The sequence below is a fragment of the Malaya genurostris genome, chromosome 1, assembly GCF_030247185.1.
Source record: "Malaya genurostris strain Urasoe2022 chromosome 1, Malgen_1.1, whole genome shotgun sequence".
Lineage (NCBI taxonomy): Eukaryota > Metazoa > Arthropoda > Insecta > Diptera > Culicidae > Malaya > Malaya genurostris.
This window is the reverse complement of record NC_080570.1, coordinates 6,202,073-6,225,202: the sequence shown is the minus strand read 5'-3', so window position 1 is coordinate 6,225,202 and position 23,130 is coordinate 6,202,073. Positions and strand designations below refer to the sequence as shown.

Sequence of the window (23,130 nt, the reverse complement as noted above, 5' to 3'; positions counted from 1 at the left end):
TTGTTTTAAGTCGAAAATTTTATGCCGAAAATAAAAAAAATCTGAATAATGCATAATTCGGTGAAACGATTTTTTTTTGTTTCGATTATAGAGGTTTTAGCTGTAAGGTAATTCTCTTCTCGGGTCAGAAACACGTTGGAATTGAACCCGGGCAATTACTGCTACTTGTAGTATCATCAGAGTTACTAATTGCAAAATTAAATCCGTCTCTCTTCTCTGACAGGAACATCACATCGCACAAACTGTTCACAGTAAATTCGTTTTCTTAGCTTTCGAATCCCACCTCGCAACCGGCTGTCGTCATGTCAATCCGTCACTTTTATTTATGTCAGCAACTTACTTCTCATTTTGGCCACTTGGCTCATTTTGGTGCTAAACTGACTGGAGTAAACTACACGATGGGAACCTCTGTGTGTTTGTATGTGTGTGTGTAGCCCGGGGTTCGCGGGTCGTTAATTTTGGCGGGCGGGATTTCCACAAACGACGCCGATTTCCGCCCGTTGTTTGTGGCCTCGAAGCCTAAATTATTCATCACGTTAATGGGCTCATTAGAGGGCGTCAAGACATCCGCCACGGAAGGATAATGTAATTCTTGCCTTCCGCGCTTCTTCCTTCTGGCCGTGGAGGAGGGGAGAGGTGAAAGAATGTAATTTCGTCTTCGAAATGTGCTGCGAAATTTCAAGACAATTCCGCGGAAGTCATTTACAAGAAGGTGAAGAATGTGTTGCTGAAACAACATTCGTTACTGGGCTCGGTACTCAGCTATTGAGTGATTAATTGCTGGCAGATATCGGAATATCGCGTAGTGTTTAACATCCGCGATCCATTCTAGTAATTCATTTTGCTAATTCTCAACGTTTCCATTTCTTCATTCGCAGGTTTGCAGTAAAGTGTTCGGGAATGCATCGGCCCTGGCCAAGCACAAGCTGACGCACAGCGACGAACGGAAGTATGTTTGCGGAATGTGCTCGAAGGCGTTCAAAAGACAGGACCATCTGTAAGTAAACTGTTTGCTATTCTTTTATCAAACTTCATCTCTAGTCCTAGCCGTAGCCCTAAGGCCGGAACCATAACTAAAACTTATTCTCTTTGAACCGACCGTATGGTGCTGCTAGAGCCTAAACCAATACCTTTGATTAATTGGAATTTTTATCCCGTTTGTTCCAGTAACGGTCACATGCTGACACACCGGAACAAGAAACCGTACGAGTGCAAGGCCGAAGGATGTGGCAAGTCCTACTGCGACGCCCGTTCACTGCGAAGGCACACCGAGAATCATCACAGTGCTGCCGGCGGACTAGGAGGAGGAGGAGGAGGAGGTGGACTGTCGGGAGCTTCGACACCGACATCCAGCCCGACGGCATCGACTACGCTTTCCGCGATGACGATGGCCATGACGACGGCAACGGCTACGACAACGTCGATGACTACCGGCCCACTCAGTGGGCTCAGCCTCTCGCCGGCCACCGCCAGTGGTAAGAACCCATTGCTTTGCGGGATGTGGGTGGGAATTCTGGTTCTTAATTAAGAAATTATTCCGTTGGGTGGTAGCAGGGCTAATAATTTCATTAGTCGGATCAAACAAAGGGTTACCGATAAGGCTATTTTTAGCCTATCCGGATCGGATTCAGAAAGATGCCCTGTCTTTAATCTACGGATGAAAGCATCAATAATTATTCAATACGTATCCTTATTTTACATTCTTTCGTTACTGTTTTGACAGTTCGTAAGAAGCTGTCAACTGTATTTTACATAGTTCCGATGCTGATCAGTATTTTTCCCATGTCATCCGATGATGCTGACGGTGGAAGGCAGACATGTCTCACATGTGGAAAACTTTGTCACCTCGTTCGTGTGCATTTCAAGCACTCTTCCCTGGCTCTCTCTCTCCCTCTGTTGTGTATGCAATCCGTTTTTTTTTTCTCCCGTCACAGTATCGAATGTAATCGAATGCTCTTTTCTTCCGAACAACATGACGGCTTCCTCTCGAAAACCATAACCGGGGGGGAATTGGCAAATTTGACACTATTTCACTGCTCGAGACGAGAGGAGGTCTTTCGGTAGGAAGAATGTTTGGAATTCGTTACTTAGGTAGATAGTAATGTTGCGACTGTCGATGATGAAATCTCATCGAGAGTAAATTCCGATTGTACCATTCGATGGAGTCCGGGGCGTTACGTATGACTGAATTTCAAATATAAATTACCCGAAATACTGAACTTTTTTGTCAACGTATGATATCTGTTTTCGAATGTTTTGACTTGACCCAAGGTTTCAAATACTGTGTCTCTTTGAATAGCAAAACAGTGGGTAACAACTCTGACGATCATTTTGAATTCAAATAATCTGATTCATTTCAATTTTGTAATTAAAATATTGCATTTTTTGAAGAACGACGCATAAAATAACGTGAATACTGTAGGGTTTACAAAACTGACACGTAATTAACTGATTCTTGTAAGTTACTAGCAATTTACAAGGATGTCTCCCGCCCTATCCAAAAATCATGTAAGATGGAATCGCCTTTTGTGTTTCATACTCAACACTGTGACACCTCGTTGTTAACCGAATCGAATTCAACTGCACGTCTAAAAATAATATACACTGAGTTACAAGTCTTGTTGAATTGTATTTCATAAACCTATTTTACATCTAGATGCATCCGTTCTTTCCGTAAGATTTCAATGGTCTAACTTTGTAGCGGCCAAGTTTCAGGCTTTTTGTAGTTCTTATTTGCTCATTTTGAATAAACTGTTGTTCCCTACACTGTATTGTCGCTGTCAGGACTGGGAAACTCACCAAAAAACAAAAATCATTAGTGATCATCATAACCAAGAAAAAAATCGTTCCGAAGTTACAATTGATCTGATCACCAAAAGTGCACCGAGGGGCGAGTTAATTAGCGAAATTTATAAATTTGCCTAGAAACACATGGACTGAAAAGTACCAGGCCTAACAAAGAGAACACGATTTTTTTTTTGTTCAAAATTAACTTTATTCATCATCGTAATCTCCATCAAAAGCAACGCAATCACTCTAACTCTAACATTTCAATACAACTTTTGCAGAACGATTTATCTTTTGTCTCGGAATAGGCCTCAGTTTCATTGATAACCTCTTCATTTGTGCGAAATTTCTCACTGGCAGGCAAGCATTTTTTACTGGTCTGCGAACAGTCAGTAGTCGATGGGAGCCAAATCTGACGAATACGGTGGATGTGGGAGCAAATCGTAGTTCAATTGATGTAGTTTTGCCATTGTTTTGATTGAATTGTGACATATGCGGTCGCTTCTTAGCAGTTTTAGCCTTTGAACGCTCTAACAATATTCACTGTTAATGGCTTTCTCATAATAGTCTTTAAATATTACACATAACCTTTCCAGCCGATTATTGTGCTTTCGGGCGCTTTGGACCGAGGTTCACCAATTGATGTTCACTCAGATGACGATCGTTTTGATTCCGGAGTGAAGTGATGAATCCATGTTTCATCCATTGTCACATATCGACGCAAAAATTCCGGTTTGTTACGTTTAAACATAGCCAAACACTGCTCAGATTCATCAACACGTTCTCGTTTTTGGTCAACAGTGAGCAAATGCGACACCCACTTTGAATAGAGCTTTCTCATAGTCAAATGCTCATGCAATATTAAACCAACACGTTATTTTGATGTCAGCTAACTTACGCAAGTTCACTTTTCGATCATTCGAAACTAATTTGTGGATTTTTTTATGTTTTCTGGTGTTACCGCATCATTTGGACGTCCACTGCGTTCTGCATCATCGGTGTCTCTACGACCACGTTTGAAGTCAGCAAACCAACGTTTTATTGTTGTTTCTGATGGAGCAGAGTCTCCATAACACTCTTCAAGCTATTGCTTTGTTTGAACGGTATTTTTTCCATCAAGAAGCAGTGTAAAAATAAAATACGAAATTGGTTTTGATTCTTTGTTCTGAAAATAACAAAAACACCGCCACTCTTAGCACAATAATTCACAAACTAATGAATAAAATATCATGAAATTTTAACAGCTTTCCTTTAAAGTTTAACATTAACTAAAAAAAGGTGCAATAAGACTAGCAGCGCCATCTATGTGTTAGGCCCGGGACTTTTCAGCCCATGTGTTATGAGTAGTAAAAGATGATGCATTCGAACGTTCGAACTAAAGTTATGCATGGATAGTTTTGATCAACGTATATGAGCTTGGATGCACAAATCGCCGAGACTCTGAATTTGGAGTTTTGAAAACATCACCGAGCACACAGACATGTGCACGAGTTTTCAATCGTCTGTTATCAGTGTTTGGTTTTGATTATACTTGATACAGCGATTGGGGAAAATCATTGCCACTTTACTAGCAGTATGGTAGAGAGAATGAAGAATTTCAATGAGTTTGGTTGGTCAATCGCATCGGAATTCAATGTTTCGTGATGTATTTGAAATTTGTTCAGCAAAACGAAAGAAGAAAATACCACCACCTAGCACACAGCGTGCTTTGTTCAATTTTTATAGCGTGCAGGGTTGACACATTTAAATCTATATTAACTGGAAATAACTGTTTAGAAAATTGAAAAGGTGATGGTAGTTCAAACCCAAAGTAAGTAAGTGATGTTTTTGAAAATATAAGTCATATGAGAAAGGCATCATTACACCACTAGGTGGATTAAAAAAGGTTTTTTATCTTGTTTTCCCTCAGTCCTGGTCTTTGTTTTTGTCGATTTTCGACTGTGTCGGATGAAGTGTGAATACGAACTGATAGGTGGTTTATGAACGGAATCCCTATGTAACTTCTGGGTTGGTGTTTTTCAGTATTTCAGCAATAGTTTAGGTGACTCGGTAACACGATGCCAGGTTTGGGAACACTGCCCTCGGTAGATTTACTCAAATTACACGATTTCCCATTTTTGTGACCTGGCAAAGTTGAATTTTCAAAATGGTCCGGCATTGCGATCTTAAGGGCATTTTCAGGAGTGTTCTAGTTTTAGATGCCTAATTTATGTCAGTTTTACAATTTAAATCCGGAAATTATAACAAACGAAACTGGCAGTCCCAGCAGCGTTTCAAATATTGAAAAAATAGAACGGAACTGCAGAACTGTTCGAATAAATAAAACTAGAACGGCTGGCTGGTGATACGTTTGTTTCCTTTTTAGTTCCATTATAGATTGCCCATATGAAACTTCCAGCTGATGAATTTGCTCTAAAACACCACTTCATCTTCTTCTTCTTTCTTCTTTCCTCGAGTTGATGTTACCTCACTTTGAGAAGACGCCGATTAATGGCACAGGACTTCTTTTTCACTGGACTACCAGTGATAACCTCGCTGTGTCGCGACGTCGAGTCGCCAAAGTACGGATAAAATTCTTTCTTCCTGGTGAAAAAAAACACCACTCTTCCACCATACGGAGTGATAAAAACGTCACTCGCATAATTTTTCACTTCTGCTTCAAACACACAGCCTACTCTTTATTCGGAAAAAATTTCATTGTCTGATTGTTTGCTTCAAGTAAACATCAGCGGCCCTTACACGATCATTAAAAGTGTCATTACTAAAAAGTAATGGCACTTTTAATGATCGTGTAAGGTCTACGAGTTCAGTAATGATGGAATTGTGGATTTTCCATCATTACCAACATTATTTCTTCTTCTTATTTTTTGTGTGGAAGTGATGAATATCTTTAGAACTATACGCGAAAAATGACAAAGTGTAGATTTAAATTGTTAATATTTCATTAACCTTAACGTTTCAATGGCGAATCAAATTTATTTTCAGCTAAACGAAAATAAAAATATTGCTATTGCTGGAGTAGTTACAAATACTCATCATTAATAATGAACGTGTAATGCTAAAAAGTAATGATGTACAGTAATGCAGTAATGACGAGCGTTTGAGCAGAAGTGTCGTTACTTATGTCGTTTTCGTTTTTAAATTGCACTACACTGGTGTAGCGAAAGCTGCACTGAAACCGTTCGTTTTTGCCAATTGTACTACACTAGTGCTACACTTTTTCTGCACCGATACCACTGGTGTAGCACTCATCAAAAGTTTGGTGTAGCTCTGTGCAATGGAATCGTTTATTGTAGTCAATGGTTACTGTTTATGTTTTCGTCATTTTTGTTCGTTTATTCATGCCATGGTGTAGCACTGCAGCAGTGTAGTGCAAATTAAAAACGAAAACGCCATTAGTAATGACACTTTTAATGATCGTGTAAGGGTCACTATCCAGTTACTTTAGAAAAGTTTCAATCAAAGTAGGTGCTTGTGATTTCTCATGGTTGTTGTGTCAAATACAATTTATCATCAGAATTCTTTTTTTCGGATTCCACCCAGCTGATTGCCATTCATTAAAACTGATAATAATAAGTAAACTAACCACTTCGTCTGGTTCGATCTTTCAGGTGATGCAAGTTCTCCCCATGGCGCAACCTGCAGCATCCAGTTCACTTCCGCACCGACAACGGCACTTAGTTCCACCAGCAGCAGCAACGGCAACGGCAACGGTTCCAACAGTTCCTCGTCCTCCTGCAGCTCCACCTCCGCTACTGGTTCTTCCAAAAGTTTAAACAACAGTAGCGGTGGGCATCTCAGCGAAACCGGTGCCATCAGCTCCAAGTCCCCGTCGCCGAGCTCGCCTGCCAGTGGCAGTGGCAACGAAGGACTGACCCGTCAACAGCTGGACCTAATTACGCAGATTATGCAGCAAACGAAGCAGGCGAACGCGGCCGCTGCCGCTGCCGGACAGAAAGTGCACCCCCGGCCACGAACGTGGAATATGCAGGTGAGTTCGCTAGAACAAAACGTCAGGATTCGATTCTACTATCATTATGAGTCCATTCCGTTGCAGTGCGGATGTAGGGGGCGAAAAAAAGTTCAATAATGGGTTGAAACGACCCATTCGACACAGTCTTCGTCGTCATCGGGCTCGTTTGCATGCTGATGCTCGGGATGGTAGTGGGCAATGCTTCCCTATTCGCGTCAGATTTACAGGCCACCCGGGTGAGCGAACGAGGGGGGGAGGGGGTTTTGCTACGAGTTTTGGGAACGATTAAACGGGGAAAATAGTAGCTCTCCCAGGCGTAAAGCGCAGAGATAAAGTAGCTTCTTTTTATAGTCACACTACACACACACACACTTCGCTCAACCCGTTAGTCCGGTCTGGGTCAGGTTCTGGGGGTGGTAAGCAAGGTCGGTTCTGCAGGGATGTACCATACTTTCGAAACGGGCGAACGGACGTCTGCCGATGCCAGTGGCAGGGATCGTTTCTCTAATCAAAAATTACATCCCTGATCGTTAGTGGAGTGCCGGGAATGGTTCACGTGCTACTCCCGACGGACTTGCAGCAAGCATCAAAAACAATGGCCAACTGGCTGGAATACTAAATGATGTTTTATTCATGAAACGGTCCTCCTGTCTGTGTGTATCTAAATCTATGAACACGGTACTCGATCCCGTCACACTTCGCTGCTGGTGAACCACCCTCCAAACCAACACACACACAGTCATTCTCTGTCTCGCTCTTTCGCTTTCTGACAGTTGGAAGGGGTTGGTTTTTCTGTTGGTGATTTTTTTTCCTGCCTCATTGGTGCAGAGAGATCGTATTGCTATCATACGACAACGACGACGACGACCGTCGGATGTTAATGCAGTAGCTTCAGGCTCTACTGTACCACCACACACCAGTTTAAGCTTTCTTTTTTTTTGTTTTAAACTAAACTTGACGTACACTGCGAAGAGCTGAGTCCGACTGTTACACTTTGGTTGATGATGCTCTGCGCCAAGTAGAAGAGATATGCAAGAGCTTGAATTCCTACTGGATTAGCATATTTCGTTCGCACAGAGAATGGATGATGCGAACGTCGATGTTAATCGAAAACAAGCAGCGTTTCGAAAATTATAGGTCATCGTCGTCGTCGTTGAAGTCGTTGCTTACTACACAACACAGAATAATATAGTCAAGTTTGCAGAACAAATGCGTTGGATGGATTGGTGATTTAACCTCAAAAATCGAATCAAAATTCATCATCATGTCTATATTTTTTTGACGAGTGATTGCAAAACCTATTTTTTATTCCCGTTGATTTAGACACAGAGCACTATTGTTGAATGACAGAATAACAAATTTTGCTAACCATTAAATCACCTAAAATCATTACTACGTTAAAAAGTCTCGGTTGGTGGATCGATGCGTAGGACGCTGATCGAACAAGCCAGTTGTTGTAGGTTTGGAGCACCCGACTTGCTTACGAGAGACAAAAGATGTAAGCGATCTTAGAAGTCCTCAAATATTCTTCGAAAAAAGATAAGACATATTATGCCAAAAATAATCCTGTTAATCAAATAATGTGCTTTTGTAACGAAAATTGCCAGAAAATTTATCTAACTATATCCAGGAAACAAACAAAAGAAAAATTGAAACCAAATCGTAGAAATAATGAATCTGGCTTGAATTTTTAAACAAACATAGCGTCTTCTACCAATTTTAATGCGGTTTCAGACAAGGTTTCAGGCACACAAACTGCTATTATAGAATTATTAGTTGACAATATAATGAGTGAAATAGATCATAACAATATGGTCGGTGTCTTATTTCTAGACCATAAAAAAAGCTTTTGACACGTTAAACCACACGATTTTACTGAAAAAACTCGAATGTTATGGTATCAGAGGCATTGCCAACAACTTTATTCGTAGTTACTTGACAAATAGGCAACCATTTGTATCCATTGATGGTGAACGTAGCAACCTCGCTCCTATGAAAATTGGTGTAGCGCAAGGTAGTAATATAGAACCTTTATTATTCCTTTTATACATAAATGATTTAGGCAGCTTGAATCTTAACGGGACTCTAAGACACACCATCATAATATCAGCAACTACTCGATAAGTAGTTAGCAACATTCAAACAGTTGGTACTCTGAAATGGCTTATTTTTTTGCAGCGTGTTTTGCGGTGACATGTTTGTTTACATGTCAATGACAGCTGCGCAATCGAATGGTTTCGGTACGGTTTATCGTTTCAATGATAAGTTGAATTGATCCGGAAACGCGAAAGAAAATTCTGCACACTTGGTTCACAGAAAGTGGTGTCACGTACAACGAAATTGCAAAACGGGTAAAAGTGCACCACACCAGTGTCAAAAATACTATCGAGAAGTTCAGTAAAACCCTTTCCATGAAGGATTACCCCGATCCGGTAGGAAAACGGGTCCCAGCCAGCCCGGCCGGGACTTAAAGGTGGTATAGTACATCAGGAAAAATCCATCGGCGTCGACGCGGGATTTGACCAAGCAGTTCAACACCAGCATCGGGATGATTCAACGGATCAAAGTTCGGAACTCCCTGAAAACGTACAAGAAACAGAAGGTACCGAAAAAGTCCCTGGTACAGCAAGTTCAGGCCAAAACAAGAGCGCGAAAACTGTATAACCGGATTCTACAGAATAAAGACGGATGCATCCTGATCGACAACGAAACCTATGCCAAGGAAGACTCTCGAGCGCTGCCCGGATAGCAATATTATACGAAATCGCTGTACCAGGACCTAGACGACGCTGACACCACGGTGGCGATGGAAAAGTTTGGGCAGAAGTTGTTGGTCTGGCAAGCAATTTGTACCTGTGGTTTGCGGTCGACGATTTTCTGCACGAAGGGCACAATTAACGCCAAGGTGTACGAGGAAGAATGTTTGAAGAAGAGAATGCTGTCACTGTACGAAAAGCACAAGGCTCCTCCTCTCTTCTGGCAGGATTTGGCTTCCACCCACTACGCCAACCCCGTTCTACAGTGGTTGTCAAAAAATAATGTACAATTCGTGGAAAAGGACATCAACCAACCGAACTGCCCGGATCTTTGGCCAATTGAAAGGTATTGGGCAATTGTCAAGCGGCACTTTCGGAAGGAAGGTACAGTGCCCTAAAACATGCAGGAGTTAAAAAAACTGGACAGCTGCCACCAGGAAAGTCACAAAAGTAACTGTGCAGAATTTAATGAAGAATTTCAAGTCCAAAGTGCGAGCGTTTCACAGAAACTAGGATTTTCTACAATATAATCAGTGAAATGCATAAAAATGTAATTTTTCTACTGATGTCAAAATATGTTTTTTTTCCTTTTTTATTCAATAATCAATGTTGCTAACTACTTTTCGATACACTCCTTATGTGACATCTTGTTGTACGTTCATGGCACTTTGCATGCCACGACACATCGTAACATACGAACAACCAAAGCTCTGGGCCAAAAGCGATTCTGTTTGTTGGTCCTACAAAACTTAATGCACCTTCTCTTGACGTACAACAATTCAATATCCATGCCATATTTAAATCTAGACCAAAGCACTGCTTTAAACAGAGACCAAATGAAATGTTTATACAATAAGCGGAAAGTTTAAACAAGCGTAATCTATCTGTATATCTATGTTAGTCAAACGTCAACAGTATTTTAATATTTAATTTTAGATCTTTAACGTGGATCATTTGAAAGGAAATTTGATTAAAAATCGTCTGTCAGGTCCGTTGTAACAAAATGGTTCAAAATGGTTTTTCGAATCGAAAATAACGCCGCAGACAAATTTTCCGACGAATGTAGAATTTATGCACAACGAAAGTCAAAACATATATTTTATTCGGCCGATATAGACACGGAGCACTATTGTTGAATGACAGAAGAACAAATTTTGCTTACCATTCACCGCCCTACCTTGTAGAATGTAAAAGAAATCTTTGGAAACCAAATTATCCTTTGCAGTAGTACAAAATCTTAAATGGTCAAACGGTATCAAATCAACGAACGGTCCTACGTCAATCTCGCGGTTATGTCTATGGCATTACCTACTCCTAGTTTTTTTTTAAATCAAAATTACAACCACATGCACATTTTCAGACGAATTTCGATCACATCGTTATGAATAACGAATGGCACTTCTGTACAAAATCTCAAAGCATTAGCTACCAGATATACCAGTATGAAGTGATCGTTACGATACAAATGTGTCGATAGTAAACATTTGATGTGAGCGAGCCTTAATTTTTTGCCGTGAATACGATTTACTTTACTATGGGGCGCCTTTCCAAAATTTACCCTGTACAAGAATGGGTAGAACTTAATCGTGGATATCTCTTGTTGTATTCAAGACAGCAACATAATTTCTTCTCTATACTATCGAAAATATCGAAATTCAGCAGTTTATGATAAAACTTTCAGTAGCGTAAAATATCCTAAAATAACTCGAAAGTGGAAGTTTTCTGGAATGTTTGGTATGAGCGAGCCATGAGGGGAAATTCAAGGCCAAACTAAGGCTTGCAAAATTCCAAACAAATAAAATAAACGAATCAACACTCAAAGCGTATTGTGCAAAGCCGACACAAAGAAATGCATAATATTTTCAGTGATTGAGTGCTGTAGGCTTACGACACGTTTCGCTAGTAAAACAGACACTAACTATAGACGGTTATAGACCATGAATATTTTCACTTGACTGATATGAGGGAGACATATTTGTGCATGTTGTTTAAGACGGTCAATTCAGACATTCAATTTATAACCAAAATACTCTTATAATCGATTGTTTCGCCTATAGCGAAATTGTCCATTCTTTGTTGCAGATCAAATTTTTTGTCGACTGTAAGCTATGTACTGCTCTTTCTATGTAATTCCTTAAAAACTCTCAAATACTCAGATACATGGTAGTACACTAAACCTTTGAGTTCACGAATCAAACCCAGATTCGAAGAAATTTCGATTTAAATTATATCCTCTTGTTTTTAATTAATGACTTGCAGTATCATAAAAAAGGCAATTATTCATAAATTTTTGATAAAATTTGACATAAACGTATTTTCATTACGTTGAAATTTCCGAAGTGTGGAAAAGCATGTCAGTTTTATTCATATTCACATCATCCAGTTATGTCTCTGACATTACCCATCCGGTTTTTTTCTTTGTTTCTTCGAAAGAAACATGCGAAAGATGGTTCAAACGATTTTGATTTGAGCAGTGAAGAGCGTGGAAAACCATCAAAAAGGTTTGAGAGCACCGTCACAGTGTCTGACCATTTAAAAACTATGGGAAAAGTCCAAAAGTAGGGAAACTTGGTACCACATAAATTGAATGAGAGACAGATGGAGAACCGAAGAAAACACTGCTTTGAAATTTTGCTGCAACGCACAGTGGTTCAAAAGCGCAATTTCACGCTCTTAATTAATAACTCATAGGATCGTGGTTTTTGAGGTACAGTATCTTCAGCAAAGTTGCTCATAATGATAGACGCCATCTTTTGGCAAATTTTATTTATGTAATTAATCCCCCTAAAAGTGAGATAAAAGTTTTATTTTAGCTCAGGGCCAACATAGGGGCTAAGTTACTTCGACAAAGTTGTACAGAAAGTTATTTCAAACAAGTTTGCTGAAGATACTATTTCCGTAACTTGAGCGTAATTCAAGATGGAATGTATTTTCTGAAAAGGGTGTCCAAAAACCAGTTTTTATGAGAAAACATATATATTTTCAATTTATATGAGTTTTTCATGTTATGCAAAGTTGTTCATCTTTAAAAACTACACTACTTTCTCAAACATACTATGCTGCTATCATTTCAGTTTAATGAAATAGAGCAATTTTTCATGTTTTTTTAAATAAAATTCTAACTTGTCTATTATCAAAAGGCGCAGGAAGGTGCAGATGAGACTACTTACATATTAAACTACTTCAAAAGAGCTTTCATACCGTGGTTGAGTTACTCGTCTGCGATCATCTGCAGGCGAGATATGTTCTTTTCAAATATCCTTGTTCTTGACATTTGCAATGATTAGGCTCATTGTATTTCATATCAGATTTCAGTATATATTCGTTACCATGGAAACTCTCACAATAAAAGGTTTTTATGGACATCGAAGTCTACAAATAGAAATGCTAAGTAATAATTACGTTTTTTGAAAGTAACTGTCCGATGTTTTTTGATAGTGAGATAAGAAGTCACGACTTTGAAAAAAGGCAATTATCATGTCGAATTACGTTATGTTATTTTTTGGTATGTTTTTTTTCTATATAAAAGCTCTGCGGATAAATATCCTCTACTCATAAATTAAAGTGGAGATCGATAAACGCTTGCTGTATTGTACTGTTCATTAAACTGAAATGATAGCAGCATAATATGTTTGAGAAAGTTGTGTAGTTTTTAAAGATGAACAACTTTGCATAACACGAAAAACTCATATAAATTGAAAATATATATGTTTTCTCACAAAAACTGGTTTTTGGACACCGTTTTCAGAAAATACATTCTATCTTGAATTACGCTCAAGTTACGGAAATAGTATCTTCAGCAAACTTGTTTGAAATAACTTTTTGCACAACTTTGTCGAAGTAACTTAGCCCCTATGTTGGCCCTGAGCTAAAATAAAATTTTTATCTCACTTTTAGGGGGATTAATCACATAAATAAAATTTGCCAAAAGATGGGGTCTATCATTATGAGCAACTTTGCTGAAGATACTGTACCTCAAAAACCACGATCCTATGAGTTATTAATTAAGAGCGTGAAATTGCGCTTTTGAACCACTGTGCAACGGTACGAAAGAAAATCAGTTTTGCATTAAATTAACAAATGTAAATGGAGCACTAAGCACAAACTTTGGATAACCTCTGAATGAAAATTTCAATACAAAAGTTTGTAAGCAGTTTCAAAGCAGTAAGTGTAGGATTGTGCGAAAAGATGAAGAACGATTGATGAGGAGATCGTACAAAGGACTAAGCAACGCTATTCCCTCAAGGCATATCCGAGAGCAAACATTCGTTTTCTTCTGGAAGTTCGTATTCTTCTGGAAATGTATGGAATAGATATCAAAATTCGTGGTAGTTGAAAAATACTGGACTGGAAACGAATAGGAAATGATGAAAAGAGGCAGCAAATGAATATCGCTTCAAATATATAATATTTCACATTACTAACCATGACAGACATGGTTTCCAGAGCAGCCATGTTTAGTAGTTTGTACAATATATCAAAAACTTATTTGGGAATCAAATCATAAATTTCAGACTAAAAGTGCCAACGAGTGACTTCCTACTTTCGATCCCGGAAACTTCACCAACCAAATTACAAATTCATGAATTCAAACCCCAAATTCCACGGGAAAAAGCGAAAATTGAAACTTGACACTTTTCGATTCGAGCCATTTATATGCGTGTAGGAGAAATACGGAAAGAAGAACGCAGCATTCGCGGAAGGCTTAAAAACCAAGTTGGCAAAAATATTCATGACATCAGCCCTTCTCGTCCCAACCCATCCTGCCGAGCTGTAAATGTTCGTTGCTTATCGCGACTTTCGAGTGCCGCCGCGATGAAAAAAAAAGAAGCACAAACGTGAAAATTTTTACATACGCACCCACATTTACTCGGAAAGAATAAAAAATCAATTCCACCCTTGCCGCTGTCGTCTGAGCAAGGATAAAAGGATTCCATCGTAAAGGAAATATCAGTTCTGCCCAGATTCGGTCGGGTTCCTGTTTTCCGATGATTCTGACGTCACCGGCGACTGGCCTCCGAAAGCTCGCAAGACCAAATGTTTTACTTGCCCACCATCTAACATCCAGAAGAAAAGAGAGAAAAAAAGGCGAAGTGAGAAGAAACGCACAAATCTTCGGCATTGTTCGGCAGTTTTCATCGAGGCCATAAAACCCGCATTTCATGATAAATGATGCGAAAAACGTACCTTGGCAGGAACACGGGACCCGATCGGAACAAAGAACCGGTGGCACCCTGTTGCCCTTGGTTTTGATTTTACCCGGGCCGCTACTTAAATGTACCGGGGCGTAATCCTACAAATGATAAATTATCAGCCATAACGTTATATCGACATTAGCCACCGGCATCGGCACTAGGCAAAAAAAAAACGGAGGCACCGGGCGCTAGCAGGAAAACAATCGACCGGAATTTATTTCCGGGATGGCCATCTTCTTCTGGGAACAAAAGGTAAGAGCGGGAGAGACTGACGGCGGTATACCTTCATTAGACCACTACGGTATCGATGGGAATGTGGAAGGATGCCAGTTTTCAATCGGGACATCTATAGTGAGTATAGCCGGTGTATTGCTTTAGTAATTTAAAATAAAAATAATAGAAATTGAAAAGAATCATTAAAGCAGTATTTTGATTTACAGTATTTTATTTCAGACACTAACTAAATCATTCATCGAATTACCAACAGGATACCATTAATTTGATCTACGATACCGGCGGTATACCTTCATTAGACCACTACGGCATCGATGGGAGTGTGGAAGGATGTCAGTTTTCAATCGGGACATCAATAGTGAGTATTTCCGATGCATTGCTTTAGTAATTTAAAATAAAAATAATAGAAATAGAAATTGAAAAGAAACATTAAAGCAGTGTTTTGATTTACAGTAATTTATTTCAGACACTAACGGAATCATTCATCGAATTACCAACAGGATACCATTAATTTGATCTACGATACCCGTGTCTCAAAGGACTTAATAAAAAAAAACCATTTCGAGAGATGAATGCACTTCGCACCTTCCCCGGTCGTATTGGAAGATGTGCGATAATCTCCCACCAATACGTAAAAGATGGTAAAGGAATAAAAGATTCATCCAGCAGAAGACGACGGTCCCGCATTACGACGGCACGACGGACCCGAGTGACAGACGGTTTAATGGCAAGAAAAAAAAACTACGTTAAATGGAATCTCCCGTGGGGTTGACCGGGCAGCAAGATGAAGGAAATTTCGGGCGTGCTATAACAATAACGAGGTGTCATTTTTGGAAAATTCGAAAGGTGAAACGAATACGAAGCGTATTTTTAGCGGCGATAATGTGGTACGTGATTCAGCACCCGTGGACAAGCTACCCTTCGGAACACTCATCGGAATTGGGTTTGTCGTAACAATGAGTCGGACGTGCAATTTTACAATCATCTTTCGATCATTTGCCATCAAATGTAATGATTTTTTTTAATATAATGGATTCGAATTTCGACCCTTGTCATAGGGATCTGGAAAAGTTTCTTTGTTCGGTTCATCACAAAAAGCATCGCAACAGAAATTTAACTAAACCGCAAAGATAAAACTGCTGTTTCCCGAACCACATCCAACCGAATCGATGTTTACAAATTACGAGTAATCTAATAATTTAGGATTCCTTTGTCTTGTAAATAAATCCAATGCTGTATGGCTGTGTAGTTTCTAATCCCAGAATAATGATTCTACATCGTTCGGCGTCGTCGTCGTCGTCGTCATCGTATCACGAGCAACATCATTTATTTCGACTTCATTAACAACATGCTTTGTGGAACAGATCCCATAATACAACGATTCTGAAGTCACAAACCCCATCGCCATATCCCCATCCTCAACACTGGATTGGGTTCTATTTCGATCGATAAAACCCTTCCAGCGCAAACCACCAGCAGTAACGGGCGGCGCTTCACCAATACTTAATCAACTCTCGATAATGAGCTTCATCCTAACTGGGGCTGGATTGTGGGTGTCCAATTGAAGGAATATAACATTTTCACAAACAGACTCGGCATTCATCCCCAGCTCAGGGTGGAGATTCAGCGCAGAGTCGTTAACGATTCACATGCAAAAATATCATAAATACATGCGTCGGTAAGGCGCAATGGGGTAAGATTAGAACATTTTCCACGGAGCTTCAAACAGCTATCTTGAAATCGCACTCACCCCACTGCACCCTACACTCGGATTGAAACAACCACCGGGGATGGAAACGGATAAAAGCTTCGTGTGCTTTTCTTCCCACATAAAGGAGCTCATCACCGTCGCCGCTTCGCCAGTAACGTTCCACATTTTCCACATCCAGTTTCGCCTCATAAATTCATTACTACGAAATTCGAATTTAACGCATGAGTTTCCCCCCCCCCCCCCCCCCCCCCCCACGATCACACCTGCTGACACAGGGATTGACACCTCACCTTCCCCGTATGGCATGAATTCATCATCTGCCAGACCGACCAGACGGCAAATCAGGACTAAACTTTCGGAGAAAATCAGGCATACAAAATTGAACCATTATGCTCGGTCCCGTGAACCATATTCCATCAACTTGCCCATGGAATTACCACTGTCCCCAGTAATGGGACCTAATCAATTATCACCGTTGATTGGAGAACCGTCCGTGCGGGTGGGCAGATGTACGGCAGAAACCGGAGCACCACTGCAGAGTGTGTGTTCAAAATTTCGTGGCATTTGACGATGATATTCTACTGGATGTTCCCGAGCTTCCGAATGTCTGTCAGCAGATCGAGCCCATCGTTCGTTGCTCTTAGGAAGGATTCCAGCACGATTGGAATATGTATGTTATGAGCATGTGATTCTAAGATCCTAAGTCAACAGTTAAATCGCAATTAAACAGTTGCTCAATATTCAATCAAACAAAGTAGTTGAAAATAATTGGTTCTTTGGTATGAGATGTGTTTTGATCAAAAATCTGTCAAACAAGAAGCTGTGTAAATCGGCTAAACTTTTTACTAAAATATCAAATTATTCAGTTTTTGCAATGACTGAGTGGAAACATATATTGGAGAAGCCAAATGAAAGAAAAATTTACAGAAAAGATGATTTTTTGGAAAAAGATACGCTGAGAGACAGGACTCGATTGTGATTGTGATAGGCACAGCTCTAAAACACGGTTAGACATGATAGAACGTACATCGAACATGGTCTAGTTTCCTAAAATATTTGATATGTAAAGAAGGTAAATGCTTCATTCATTCTAGCCTGTGTAGAATCCAGGTTCAGAACCAAATTGCAGAGTTAAAATCTGAAATTCGGTTTCAAAATCAAAGATCAAGTTTTTTTTTCATTTCCAGAGTCTAGATCTGAAATTCAGTTCCTTGTCCAGAATCCAAGGCCTAAATCGAGTTCCAGATTTCTGGAACTGAAATCGAATGCAAGAACTTGATTATATCTAAGCCAGGATTTTGGAACCGAAACTGGAACTTATTTTCGAATATTAAGTCTGAACTTGAATTTGAATTTAGAAATAGAATTCTGGAATTCAGAATTGAGCTTCAGATCCGAATTCAGTGTCAAAATTTCAGTCCACATTTCAGACTTGATAAAGCTTGCTTCAAATAGAATTGGAACAAAGACAATTGCCTGTATTTCAGTTATTTATTATTGTATTCAAGATCTTTTTTTATAGAAATGTAGCGTTTTCTTCATACTTTTAAGAAAAAATACGGATCAAATGATTCGTCACGGTTTTGAAGGAATTCTCGAATTTTTCCTGTAACACGGCTTAGTAGGCGGCGCACACCTTCTTCGTCCATCGTTTTAGCTATCTTATTCCACCAGGTCGTCATCTGATTGATGTCTTTGACAACGTTTCCCTTTGCCTTGAGTCTCCTCTTCATGATTGCCCAGTATTTCTCAATAGGGCGGAACTGGGGGCAGTTGAGTGGGTTAAGGTTTTTCGGAACAAACTGGACCACTTTCTCTGCATACCATTCTTAAACGGCTTTGCTGTAATGACAGCTTGCCAAATCTGGCCAAAACATTACAGGATGGTCGTGGGATCGAATGAACGGCAAAATTCGTTTTTGGAGACATTTTTTTTGGTATAGTTCCGATGTCATTTGTCTTATTTGTAACGAAAACTTTCGTTTTTTTTTGCCGCAGGTGCAAATGCCCGGCCAAATCATAAATTTTCTTGCAAATTTTTCGGCAAAAACAAATTTAAATTTGGCTGGAACATCCCCCCGAGCCGTTGCCAAGTAAAATTTTTGACCTGGGATTTGACCGAAGTCAGCCTTGACACAGGTTTCATCGTCCATCAGAAGACACCCGTTGATCTTGGTCAGCACCTGGTCATATAGTTTCCGAGCACGAATTTTGACCACACTATTCTGTTTCATGGTCCGATTTGGCTGTTTGCTAGCTCGATACGACTTGATTCCTTCCCGGAGTCGAGTTCTCCTCACGGCACTATGGGCAGCACCGAATTTTCTGACCAAATCAAGGTCCGACAGATTAGGATTCCTCTTAATCGTCTTCAAAATCTTACCACGCAATTTCCGGTCGTCAGTTCGACTCCGACGATCGGCTTGAGGCTTCCGAATCGTCGTCAATGTTTTCTTATACCGTTTGATAACGCGCCATACGGTATTTCTGGGCAATTTCAGCTGTTTAGCTAGCCTAGATGCAGACCACAATGGATTTTCCAAATAACTGTGCACAATTTTTTTTCCTTCTTTCGGCTTCCATGTTGATTGTTTACAAAGTACAGTCGATTTTCGGAATGTCAAAAATCATACGTGAAGCTGACAAAATTTCCGACACGTGGGCGCCAAGAGCTTCCAAATCCGTCCACCAGGAGCGCTACAATATGAGCAAAAGTTTGTTCCAATTCTAAATTAAGCAAGCTTTATTCAGGATCAGAATTCGAGAAATGAGTTATGAACCTGAAGTTCTGGAACAGATCCAAAACGTCATCCGGTTATGTCTCTGACATTACTCACTTGCCTTGTTGTAACGCGGATTTCCGAAGCTACCCGGTTTTCTTGTTTTGTCTTAGAAATGCATGAAACGTCGAGATCTGATGTTATCTCGATTTGACACTTCGAAAATTTTCGATTTTTCGAAAAAAAAAAAGTTTTTATATTACACCAAATCTAACATTTAATGCATTTCTAAGATATTTGTCATGAAAAAAATTTCGATTCCAGAAATCTGAAAATTTTTTTCACAAAGTTGATATTATTCGAACAAATATTTTTTTGAGATTACACCAGATCTGGACGTTTCATGCATTTCTAAGATATTTGTCATCAAACAAAATTTCTTTAGGTTTGCGGATTTTCGAAGTTACGCGTTTTTTTACGCAGTGTTGGGGAAATCATGATCAGAAAAAGTTCAATTCACTATCACTCGTGAACAAAAAAGTTCAAGAGATTTTCGAAAAAAAAATCAGTGGTAAGCGAAACTTTATAACGAATTTTCACACACAGAAATATCGTCAAAGAGATCATCGAAAGGGAGAAGAGTCTCCGATGATATTTCGATGCTGAATTTTCACTACGCTTCAGTTCGACACCGAATTGATTCGTGCACGAATTGATTATTATATTTTCATAAATAAAAATGTCTTCTGAAGAATTTCGTCACTGAACCGGAACTGAGAAATAATAACTGCGATATTTTCGATGCACGCAAGGCTGCTTTAATTCCTGCTGGCTATTTAGATTAAATCCAATAAAACGCTATTTAGCAGAAATTGAATTCATAGAAGTAACAGGAGTGCAGCATTGTCAGCATGTCTCGAACCCACAGTAGTCGAAGTGTTTGAATGGCGCGTTTGAATTGGCACAGCGGTAGTCTGCGCTCCTGTTACTTCAGCGTACGTTATTCAAATTAAATTAATGTTAATATTTTTTAATCAGCTGCAAACATGATTTGTGATTGTTTTTATTATCATTCTAGCCATTACTAAGCCGTGTCGAATAAATCTCAAATACACCACAACTATTGAATTATTTATCAACCTCTCTACGCGCATTGAACATTTTCAGGAAGGATCAATTTTTGTTCATCGGCGAATTTATTCATCACGTATTCTTTCGAAAGGTTGACATACAATGGCTATGAAAATTAAAAGTTTCATTCCCAACACTGCTTTTACGCGGTACGTATCTCCCGCATATACTCTTAAGGGCTGAGGCGATTTTATTTCTCTCTTATTTTTGTTACGTTACCAGGAAACTGGAGCAGAAAAAATGGCGCGTGCATAGAAATCGACTTACCTTCACAAAAATAACGTTCACTTCATTTTTATCGCGAAAACACCTATGTTTTTATGCACTAATCGCATCCAAATTAAATTACCTAGACTTTGTCAGGATAGATTTTTGATGCATGCCTTTGAAGACAGCTGTCAAATTTATACACGTATCTTTTGAAGGTTGGTACTAACTGAAAATGGTATGGATTTAATTCTAGTGGCGCCCTCTCATAGAAACGATACGAACTTTTCAGCCGATCTGCTGAAATCTAACACTAATCTCAACCGCGACCTCCTTCTACTCTCAAGTGTGAAACCGTTAAAGATCACGTTTCCCATACCATATCATCAAGTGCTTTAATGTCATAAATTTATCCGACCATTTTTATCCCGGAAATTGTCCACATCATTAGAAAGCCTCATCTCCTCCTCCTCCCTAGCCTGAACGCTGAACTGGTAAACCCGAACTTTCACAAGAACTTTCCCGCACAGAGCACAATCATCTGCGCATTTGCTCCTGAAACCCCAAACCGCACACTGCCGAATGATAAAGTGCCATCTTTTACCACTATCACCAACAGTTAGTCCCCGGCCACCTCCCCCCCTTTTTCTTCCTATTCACCGAACGGCCCCTTTTTTCAACATGCAACATGCTGTGAATTGACCAAAGGATTCATGGTTCCAAGAAACAAATCTTGCTGCTCTGACTTTGGGGTTCGGTTCCCGAGGGAAGGGCAACAACGGCTGCTCGCAAAAACCTTAATTTATTTGTCCGCACACACAAACAGTCGCTTGGATTTTGTTTTTGTTTTTTGTGGGGCTGTTCTGCTTTAATCTAATCGTTAAATGATTGGTATTTTTTGAGGAAAATTTAATACAGTCAAACTACTACTACGTCATTCATGGATGCAGCTTCACAGTCATTGATTGAATGATATTTATGCACCGGTGAAGTGATGCCCAACGTTATTCAACTCGAACAGTTCATTACTCTGTGATAAAATTTTGAGTGCATCAATAATTCGAGTCACGCTGCCGGATTCGGGGACAATGCACCCGACAAATCGGACAGTGAGGGCGATGCTGCTGACGTGTGGAAATTCGGTTTCGGTCCACCGGAGCATATCCCTCTGAAGGTGCATTTCATCCACACATTTTCGTTTATCAATTAGTCCGCATCGACATTCGTACGCACAGTGGTGGTGGTGGCGTCGGGGTAGAAAAATCGATAAATGTGTCGAAAGGCTCATCGTGCTTTCGGGACCAGACACGGTTGCCAGACGGGGGGTAACGAATATGAAATTTTCAATTTATTATCCCGTCCCCAATCTTCCCTGGGTTGGCAAACGGCTGGAGGTTTTTTTTTGTTTGGTTGCAGGTACTCCATGTCCAACAGATGAAAGAACTGTGTGGACCCGTGGACCGGTGCGGTGGTCCGGGGACTTTTTCCTCTGACGCCAGCAAAGATAAAAACTTGGGCTTTCCGGACGAGTCTTATCAATGTCCATTCACTTTCATCTTTATTAATAGCAGCCATAAATCTTGGGCTCACGCGAAGCGATCCGGAGAAAATTGCACGTGGAAGCCGATTCGGATCAGAATTACACTCAGCCATTCCTCCGTCCGTCCGTCCGGCCGGTGGTTCTGGTCTTAGGATTGCCGTAAGCTCGGATCGTTTTCCACCAGAAGTGGGACCATTCATTTTCATTTTGGCGAGGTATTCCGAGCGTTGCCTGTAGATGGGATTGCTTCAGAGTATGTGATTCCTTGTAGAAGGTATAGACAACAAAAAAAGTATGATACGAAAAGTTTTGAATCCATTAGTTGACGCCCGGAAGGTCGTCCGTCTTGTCTTGATAGTCCTGATCAAACACGGACATATCCATTCAATCCTTCTGAAATCAAAAATCCATACTGTCAAAGGATCATCTTTAGTCAAACAATTACGGAACACACTTACGAATATTTGAATATGGCACATTCGACCCAAACAGGGATTTCAGCACTCTCGGAATGACTTCTGTCGATGATGCTGACGATGGCAAAAATCTCCAACTCCGATCCCGGTGCAGTGTGTCCAGTGTCGGTTCGGCCGACCATAATTCAATTGTAACTTATCTATTCAATCGAAATATTCCGTCCATTTGTGTCAATCTTTGCCGTTTCCAGTGGGGCCAACCGAAGCCAACCGAAGCATCAGTGCCTCTGGCTTTTGGGACTGTGAACAGAGAAGACCGAAGTCGAATAAGACCCAATTTTCGTCAAGCTCGATCCAAGATAATAAGTGTCACTTTGTGCCTTTTCCTTTGATTGACTGTAATGCACAAGAACACACACACATACAAAACGGAGCCTTCAACGCCATCACCGACGCATAA

General features: G+C 40.1%; 1 protein-coding gene across 3 annotated transcripts in view; it reads left to right on the top strand.

Moving 5' to 3' along the window:
• Positions 1 to 23,130, top strand: part of LOC131431043 (serine-rich adhesin for platelets-like) — a 301,920-nt gene that overhangs the window by 254,384 nt on the left and 24,406 nt on the right. For all 3 annotated transcript variants that reach the window (XM_058596493.1, XM_058596484.1, XM_058596503.1), the window contains exons 6-8: positions 879 to 997; positions 1,168 to 1,475; positions 6,399 to 6,778. In XM_058596493.1, the coding sequence (XP_058452476.1) occupies positions 879 to 997; positions 1,168 to 1,475; positions 6,399 to 6,778 (807 nt within the window). The remainder of the gene's footprint in view (positions 1 to 878; positions 998 to 1,167; positions 1,476 to 6,398; positions 6,779 to 23,130) is intronic.